The sequence below is a fragment of the Sturnus vulgaris genome, chromosome 1 (assembly GCF_052056855.1).
Source record: "Sturnus vulgaris isolate bStuVul1 chromosome 1, bStuVul1.hap1, whole genome shotgun sequence".
NCBI lineage: Eukaryota > Metazoa > Chordata > Aves > Passeriformes > Sturnidae > Sturnus > Sturnus vulgaris.
The window spans coordinates 128,248,049-128,257,896 of NC_142243.1; the positions used below are offsets into that span (position 1 = coordinate 128,248,049).

Consider the following 9,848-nt stretch of genomic DNA (forward strand, 5'->3'; position numbering starts at 1 on the left):
AGTCGCTTCAGGCTCAAAAGCACTCAGATACACAATGCCAAAGGCAGAGAAGTTTAATCTGTTGCTTTAAAATTAATTGGAAGAACCCTCCCATTAAGTTTTGAGAACTCCCACACTAACAATCTCTAAAGAAATACACAGAAACCAAAGATAATTTATTTACAATGTTAAATTTTAAGCCCTTGTAGTTTATAGTACTCAAAAGTATAAACAGAGAAAGCAAAAGCCGAGCAGGTAACGACAGAAACATTCCTCCAAAGGAGGTAAATATGTGCACCTGGTTCACAACGGTGATTTGACAGTTTATTATGTGCACTAAAAGCAGGCTAATAGGCATTACTATACTCATCTCACCTATTAGGTACGTTTACTATTCAAGGAAGTAAATACATGCAAGCACAGTATTTCTGTATGTACACATACTCCTAAGTGTAAGGCGTGAATACCACCAACCTCTAACAGTCCTACTACTTGAAAGCATATTGAAAGAGGGTTGACAAAGAGGACAGTATACTCCAACATTATATGCAGATTATACCTATGTAATCTAGTTATATTCCAGTTTACTGTGCCCCACTTGAGAATTTAACTCTTTTTTCCTATTAGATACACATAGGAAGTCCCTCTAAACCTCCTCTACCACTTAAGACTTTCATTACTACGGGGAGAATGATGGGACCAGAAGCCCATTATGGTGCTCTTCATCCTAAGGTTACCACTCAAGTGTCAAGTGCTGGTTCAGGAGCAACAAAGTTGTCCCAGCCTCAGTACCATGGATGGTCTGACACAGACACCAAAACCACAACCATTGCCATTTGACAAACTCAGTGAAGAGCTACAGTCTGATGACCCAACTGCGTCAGACTGATTCTCTCAGTGCTGTAACAAAACTGATTTGAAGTAATATGGGGATAACCTGCATTTCTGCTGCTACTTTCCTTTGTGTGTTGTTTGTTTTGGATTTGCTTCCTTCTTTTTCCCCCCATCAGTGGATACAGGAAAGACTCCAGTGGTAATACAGCACTCCTAATTATCCAACCCTGAACTCTTATTAAGTAAGAATTATTACCTAGGTTGAAAAAAAAAATCAATTAAAATGGGTGCCCTTTAAATTTTCATACACATTTATTTTCCATAACCAGTGGACATCTATCACACGAATCCTCTGTAGTACTATACACAGACTTAATCCTACTACCCTGGTTATCCCAAGAGAAAAATAATTACAGAAAACCCTTCATAATAAAATCATTAAGCCTAAATCTGCGGGATCTCAGCCAGTGGGTGTGTTCATCAGGTTGTTCCAAACCGCACCGATTTCAGCGCACTGCCGGCGCACGCTTGGATGGGATATGAATCGGGCCTCTGCAGAGAAGGGCTGCATTGCTAAACTTTCCACAGGTCGCCTACCCAGGCCTGCTGACCACGGCAACCCGCGCTCGCAGAAGCCCTGCCCGGCCCCGGCAGCTCGCACGCCCCGCAGGCACCGTTCTCCGAGCACCTCACCGCACACAGCCGGGCTGAACATCCTTCCAACTCCGCCAGCCGCGAGCTTCACCCAGCCAAGTCTCCACTCTCAATGCTCAAACTCCTTCAGACCCCGGAGACTCCTTACGCCCCCCGTCCGTTTTTAGCCGGCCGCCCCCGCAGCCCGCTTCGCCTGGGACTTGCTGAGGGCCGGCCGGCCCGCCCGCCGTCGAAGTCCCCCGCAGCCTCCCGGCGCCAGCCGCTCCCAGCCCCGCCGCCAACCCCAGGCCGCCCCCAGCTCTCGCCGGCCCGGGACACCGGCCGGCCCGGCCCGCCTCACGCCCCGCACCCCCGCCCGGGCCCCTGAGCCGCGCCCTCCCGGGACGCACCTTAAGGCTCCCCCGGAGGGGGCCCTTGCCGTGGCCGGCCAGCGCCGGGGGGGCGCTCCCCAGGCCGCCCTCCTCCTCCTCCTCTTCCTCCTCCACCTCAACCACCACGTCCTCGTCTTCGTCCTCTTCCTCCAGCGCCGCAGCGGAGCCCTCCCGCCGGGGCGGCCTCCAGGCGCTCTCGGGCTTGGGGGGCCGGACCGCGTCCACCTGCGGCGCCGCGGCGCTCAGCCGCCGGCTGCCCATGCTGGAGCGCTTGGCCAAGCGCCGCGCCTGCATGGTGCCTCCGCCCGGCCGGCCCGGCCCGGCCGCCTCCTGCCGCGCTCAGCCCCGGCCACGGGCAGCGGCCCCGCCGAGGTGCCCAAGGGGTGGCGGCGGCGCTCACCGGGGGGCGGCGGTGGGTGTGTGCGGCGGGCGCGCCGCGGCCATGGGGGCCCGCGACCGCGGCCAGGCGGGCCCGGAGCCGGCGTGGCCGCCCCGCCGCTCCCCACCTGCTCCCGGCGCCCTCCTACTCTGCCGGCTGCCCGCCCGGCCCGGCCCGGCCCGGCTGTCGGGCGCAGCGCGCGATCCCCTCCCGCTCGCCCTTCCTCGCCGCCGCCGGTCCCCGGCGCCAAAACCCGGACTGGATTCCCGCCGGCCGCGGCTCCGCCAGGCGCGGGGCGCCGGGGCCGCGCTGCCTTCGCCCGGAGGCGCGGGCGGGTCTCGCTGCCGGGCAGGCCGGCCCCGCCGCCCACCCGCCTCGCCCCGAGAGCGCCCTGCCGGGGAGCGGCGCGCCGGGCCGGGCCTGCCCGCGGTTCTGAGCTGTGCTCACACGGCAGGCGGGCCGGGGGTGCGCGACAGGACATTGCAGCGTGTCCAGAGAAGGGCAGTGGAGCCGGGGAAGGGTGTGGAGCACAAGCCCTGTGAGGGAGCTGGAGTTGTTTAGCCTGGAGAAAAGAAGGCTCAGGAGGACCTTAGTGTTCTCGGCAAGTCCCTGAAAAACGGTTGTAGCCAGGCAGAGGGTGGCTTTTTCTCTCAGTAAGCAGTGACAGGACCAGAGGATAAAGTCTTAAGCTGCGCCAGGGCACGTTTGGGTTGGACATGAGGAGGAATTTCTTGATAGAAAAGGGTGTTTGGACATGGGACTGAGCTGCCCAGGGGAGGTGGTGGCGGCAGTCGTGGTCCCTGGAGGTGCTTAAGGAAGGACTGGAGATGGCACTTGGTACTGTAATTTAGTTGACACGGTGGTGTTCAATCATACGTTGGATTCGATGACCTCAGAGGTCTTTTCCAACCTAATTGGAAACTGGATTCCTGTGACAACTTCCACCTGCAGGACAGGCTGCCAGACTTCTCCAGCCTCAGTAAAATACAATTATTTCACTTCTCCGTCTTGATAAAGATAAATGGGGGTGGGGGGGAATGGAACTTTTGGAGGGAAAAAAAAAAACCCGAAATGAAGAAATTGTTTGGGTTTTTTCAAGATCAATAATTGAAGCAGTGGTATCTATATCCTGTTGAGAAGAAAATTTTCTGGAACAATTAGGGAAATAATTTCTGGTTCAAATTCTATGCTTTAAGCTTTAAAATGCCTTTCTGAAAAGCTTTAAAAAAATTAAAATAGTTTCCAAAAAGTTTGAAGTTACTGTGGCCAGCATTTAAATTTGCTACAGGCTTCTGTGCCATTCATTAATGCCTCCTGAGATTGAATTATACTTAAAGTTGTCACATGCTTTTCCTAAACTCCTCCTCTATAAGTCTTAAGTCTGCATTTACATGTTATTTTTGAAACATATGTATATTCTTTTCCATCTACAAATGAATTACAGTCATTCCCTTCTCAGTGTTCAGTAGTTTTTCTCCCTGTACATTCTGTTCTAGCAACCTGCCAACAGGCTCAATGTACACATATTGTCAGCATGGGGCCAAGCTTCACCCTGGGTTAATTCATCCCTTTCCAAAAGTAATGCTGTTTTTTATTCTGGAATATAGCATACAGCATCTTTTAGGCAATAAATTATACATAATACACTACCCATTCTTAAAGAAATACTGAAGTTACTGTTCATGTCAAGTTGTTTGAATTCTCTCAACCCAACCCACAAACCAGTTGTTTGCATTCATTATTTCAAGGTTCTCAGAGACCTGCAACAAAATTGCTGGCAATTTCTGGCATATCAGAGCTTCCAGCAGCATTTCCCCACCCCTCCAAAAGTGTCTTTTCCAGATGTTTTCCCAGTGCTTTGACCAGCTGCACTGCAATGTTGGCTCAGCCCATCTCAGCAGAACAGCAGCCAAAACTCCTGGTACATGCTGCCGCTAGATATTCTGTCTTTTTTTCCTGCCACCACATGTATACTTAGCTTCTTGACACCTGGCTGAGTGGATCATTCATAGCTTTTTGAAGCTGATGTTGCATAAAGGACAGATCTGTGGAAGGGAAAAGTAAAACAAGACAAATGCTTTTTTTGTTTTATTCCTGTGCTGAATGTTCAGATTTAGAGCTTATATTTGACATAATTAAGTTATGCTTAGGTTTTACCTTAAACATGAATTTCAACATGAATTTCAATTATACTCCTAGTCCTTGTACCTTAAAGGCATATAAATAGAATCATTCCAATTATTTGAAATGTTTTATATCATTTGAATACTATCTGAATCTTATTGTGATCTTCTCTAGTGGCCTGTGTTCACAGTTATCTGAACTGTAATTGTCACTAAGGGTCCCATTCCTATCTGCTACATACTGGGATATATACTGAGAGACTTCCTTAACTTTTTCAAACTCCTATATGTTTTAATTGCAGCAAAACAAGAAACAAATTTAGAAACTATATGCAGCAAGTGTGTTATCACTGAATTAGATTTTATGTGCTAACATGAACACCACAAATAACAGAATGGAAACGGAAGGATCTCTGGCAGAAAACAGTGGTGATAAAGGATAGCTGGGCTTGTACAGGCACATCTGTTTAAATGCCATGACAGCTCACACTTCAGCCTCTCTTTGAACTCCCTATTCATACTTTTTGCCAGGTTTGTTCTGGGACCTGCTGTAAGGTATAGCTAACTTGACATCTCTTGCCTTGAGGTTTGGTGGGTGAACATAAAAGCAGAGACTGTTAACCAATTACTAGGCTTTTAGTTGTCAGTTCAATATTGTTTCAAGAATTACTTAGCTGGGTTCTCTGGTTTGGGAGCATGGTGGCAGGAGGCAGAGAGGCTCAGGTTCTCAGGAACATACAAAGCATCCCAGGCCTGCCTGCCTGCCTGCCTGCCTGCCTGCAGGAGGATGCTCCATCCCCCAAAATACAGCCTCTTCTCCACAGGACTCCACCAGATCATGGCCCATCAGATCTCAAAGCAGAGCAGAACAGCATGTGAGCCCTACAAGAGTTGGTCAGGGGGACAGAGGAAAAGTGTAACCAAATTCTGGTGGAGGGAGAGGTGCCAAAATAGTTTTGGGGTCCAGAGGGAATGAAAATCCAGAGGTCATTAGGCTGATGGCCAAGGCAGTCCCAGGAAGGGGTTTGGAGAAGACTGACTTTCCATTAGTAATCTGAGCTGCTAATGTTTTTTACTCCTGTTGGGTTATCAAATACAATGAGAAGCCAGTGTTGACAACTCTACAACAGATTGGTTAAAGATTTCTAGCACTTCTCAGGCGAGCCAGATTGGACTTGTAGTAGGAATAACTTCTCTCACAATATTTGATACAAACAAAAGATAGAAAATACTGTTTGCTCCCTTTCTTCCAGTCTGTCTGATTTGCAGTATGAATGGAACTGAAGCTGAACCCTTGCTGTCCTTCCAGTGCTTCCCAGGGGAGCTACATTGTGGAGGAAGTCAGGGAGTCCTAGATACAGTCTTCTTCTATATCTTTACATTCACAAACAGTTAAAAGTGAAACACAGGTCATAATCCACTATCACACATCAATATTTTTTGCCCGAGACTCAGTCTTAGCACTCTTGGGGTGATCTGTTGAACATTCTGGCCCATAGCCGTGGCCAAGTAAATTCTTGTGATATATGGGGTAATATGGTATCACTTAGCTCGACAGAAGTATCTCATGATTGTACCCCAGCATAATATGCCTCTAACATAAGTACAGGCTCTGGCTGGAATAGGAGTTGTTTACATGTCAGTGATTTCCAACCTTATTAAAAGTTAATGTGCACATCCACACTCCCTTTGTGTACACAGCTCTCCAACACAGCAGAAATGTTTCAGATGCTTCTTTGCCTTTAACTGTAACAATCAGTTCATACTTCCAAGAATGAAATTTCTATCTAAAGACATATGACACAATTCAAATGATAAGTACATATCAGCATATATATCTCCTTCTAGAAGTTCTTCTCGAGCAATCTGTGAAGGTGAATTACACTGACAGCTTTTCAGTTCATCTTGAATAACTATTGCCTAACTTCTTTCAGTATACCCACTGCACTAGCCACAGAAAAAAAAAATCTGGCTTTCCCTAGCACTGCCTTAACTACTCTGAGCTAATTAACATGAGGTGGAGTTGTCTTACCGTACATATTTTCCCCAAACATTTAATTTAGTCCATCCTTAAGTATTCCTCAAATTTTTAATATAATTATTTACTGATCTGTTTGACATTCTGTTCTATTCAGCAGCTGCTACTGTGATCAAGACTGCAGGCAAAGCTTGCCTGACATCACATCAAGGGAACAAGTTCCTTTTACTTCAAAAAGCACAGATTTTTCTGTAATGCTGAAGGAGGCACTACTCTGTAACCTCCCTGCTCGCTGGTCCCAGAACTGTTTCGAGCAGGGACCATCACTCAGCAATGCAGCTTCCAGCAGGGACGAGCACTAGCCACAGCTAACAAGCAGTAGTACTGGTGTGCTTTAGTTTGCCTCATAGAAGAAGGTGGCTACATCAACAGCAGGCATTTTATTGGACCACCTTGAATCCTGCCTCAGCTAGCTCTCTTTTTTTTCCTTTTACTCTTTTTTCCCCCCTTTTTATTTTAATATGCCTTCAAGGAAAGAATACATTTTTGTTTTTTTCTTTAATATCTGAATATTTTTTTCCCATGTCCATGAATGCCAGCTTTTTATCACTAGAGGCAAGATCCACCCTGCTCCTGCCTCCGCCCAGACTGATGCTATGCTTCAGTTCTTGCCTTTAAAATACCTAGCAGCAATACAAAAACAAAGAAACCCTCATCTTACTGCACATTTAATCACATTTTTTTTTCAAATATAACCTAATCAACTAGTCATTCACTTTTCACTTTTTAGTGTGCAACAAATGTATTTGTTTGAGCTTTGGTATTCAAACCAGCATGTGCACTAACTGTGTGTGTGTTCCACTCTCCACATAATCCCAGGCATTTGAGCCCCTGCCAACTTCTTTATTCGGGGACCTGCCTTCTCCACACTCCCTTTGTAAACTTTGCATTTGTTTTGCTTTCTAGTGATCATTGAAGTTCTCACTCCAGCTGGGAGGACAGCCAGGCACCTTCAAGAACAAGAGAATGATTGACAATATTAGGCAGAAAATTGTCTACCAGATGCTGCTCAAAAGAAGAGGTGGCAACCTTCCGACCCCTTTCTCAGTACGCGAAATCATCGCTTCTGTGACACCTCTCTGCCCCACTTGTCAGCTAAGTGGGGAGCACAGGGTCATTTCTGCATCTTGCTGTTGAGCAGTAAAATGCCACCCTGCAGACAAGGCTGTGCCTTCTGCATGAAGGAGGTCCTAGTGCCAGCCATGCGTTGGAATGAAGTGGAAAAATTCACCAGACATTACACATTACTTTTCAGTTACCACTGAAATACTGACTAGGTCTGAATAACCTTACTGGTACAGAAACGAAAAGAATTCCAGACAGTCCATCCTTGGACTATGAGAGAATAAACATCAACCAGACCTGCATGGCTTTTTAAAAACTCCTTCCCAGAGGTCTTCCTGTTGCCATTAGTACTTAAACACGATTTACATGTTTATGTCTCTTAAAAGGTTTTGTTCCCCCATTGAAAAAAGAGGTCTGTTCATTGGAGTTTCATGCTAGTGCTAATACAATGACTGCGGTTCCCCTTTTTGCAAATTAACTAGGCTGAGAAAAACAAAGGGATGAACTTGGAAAAAGTAAGACTAATATTTTCCTACTTAATTAGCTGATTGAACATGAAAAAAAGAAACCAGAGAAAGAAAACACTTTTTTTTCTAAACAAAAGCAGTGCAGGGCAAAAAAACCCAGAGTTTACACTGAGGGCAGACACACAGGATACGTAGGCCTCTGAAATGCAAATGTTGGAGCACAAAATAGAAATAACCATATATACATAGTTTTCTTATACACACACACACACAGAGAAAGGTATTTGAGGGAGTTTCTATGTTGTTTGTGCTCATTCATGTGGAGTAACAGCAATGTGTGTGAATAACAATCCCTGAAATGACACCAGAATTAAAGGAAGGATATAGGAAATGAAAGATGATAATTAAAATGCTATTTTAAGTAAGTGTATTCATTAATTGTCTTAATTCAGGTGGAACTTCCCCTGCAAATTAGATTAAATATGTACTAAGAAAACTGCAAGATTGGCATGACAACTTCCTCTTTCTCAGTGAAGGGTCAAAGAACTCTGATTCTCTAAGTCAAAGCTGAATTTGCAGAGGTAGCAATTACAAAGAAAACAACTAGCTCTTCCTTTCAAAATGAACAAATTAGATCAGGCACTCAGAAAAACATAAATGTTACAGGAGACCCATAAAACTTCTTTCAGACTCACTTTTTACATGGAAACTCCTTACTAAATCTTGTAAAAGCAAGAAAAAAACCCCTACATAGTTGCCAGTCAACACCAGCAATAAAAATATTTACACCAATAAATTAAGCAGTGGGTACCATTTTATTTTGATCATCTTGCTACCTATCATAAGACAATATAGTTTTATTTGCATTAATAATTTCTCTTGGAGATGAATACTTTCCTTCGAAGAAAGGCACTCCACATTTTTTTTGCTTGCATACCACGCTGGCAAGGCTCCAAGCAAACACCACTAACCAAAATTTAAGGGAAACATCAGATAGCCAAATACCTTGAGGATCACCTGCACCCCAAAGATTCCTTCATCAATCAGCTGCAAGCCAGTTCACTAACTGGAAAGGTAGGAGACAGTTTCTGTGCTGTACACGTCCCCGTTTTCTAGTGAGTTCAGTTGTTCATAAAAGCTCATTTTTGGTGCCGGTGGAGCTTTTTGTTTGGTTGGGTTTGGTTATTTTGGTGTACTTTCAGGGAAGCTCCCTGAAAAAATGGACGTTACTCTGGAGGTTCTCCTTCCAGTGAACTCCTTGGGAGTGTCCAGAAAAATGGACAGTTTGGATGGCCCGGTTTTCCACAGAAGGCTGAACGAGACCACACCAGGCTGTTTGTTCCGCTTTACTCGTCCGTCCTCCTTCGGGATCAAGATGTCCCGTTCCCTATGTGGAAAAGCGGCTGCCCTCTTCCTGCCTCTCCCACCCTGCTCTCCTCCATGAAGCAAAATCCCGAGTAAACAAACAAGCCACACACGCTCGGAGCTGGATAGGCTCAAGAGAAGCGGACCGGCATAGAAGCGGGCTGTCCGCGCCAGCTCCGTGCCCCTCGCTGTCCCGCCGCCGGTCCCGGCCCGCTCTGAGGGCCGGCCGAGCAGCGGCGGCCCCGCTCCATGCTCCCGCCCGCGATCCTGTTCGGCTTTTGCCTCGGATTCCCGCTGCCGCCGCCGGCGGAGCGCGGCGCGTAAACACGCGCGGCGGGGCCGCGGGGCCGCCCTGCGCTGCGCGGGAGGGGCGCGGGCAGAGCGGGCAGAGCGGCCCCGGCGCCGGCCCGGCCCCGGCCCCGCCCGGGCCCTCGGAAGGGGCGGCCCGAGGGCTGGGCCCCGGGAGGGAAGGAGGGCCGTGTCCCGGCCCCGGTGGGCCCTGCGTGTTTCCTACGCGGTGGCGGAGGCGGGCGCTGGTCCTGGCTCAGGGCAGCGCCGCCAGCAGCCGCCTCC

At 47.7% G+C, this 9,848-nt stretch overlaps 1 protein-coding gene across 2 annotated transcripts in view; it reads right to left on the bottom strand.

Moving 5' to 3' along the window:
• ZNF704 (zinc finger protein 704) overlaps positions 1–2,132 on the bottom strand; it is an 84,923-nt gene extending 82,791 nt beyond the window's left edge. The window contains exon 1 of one of the 2 annotated variants that reach the window (XM_014870725.2): positions 1,857–2,132. In XM_014870725.2, coding sequence (XP_014726211.2) covers positions 1,857–2,132 — 276 coding nt within the window. Of the gene's footprint in view, positions 1–1,506; positions 1,646–1,856 lie in introns of those variants that run through there. The other variant, XM_088176686.1, reaches the window with a different exon arrangement.
• Between the last annotated feature and the right edge of the window lie 7,716 nt (positions 2,133–9,848).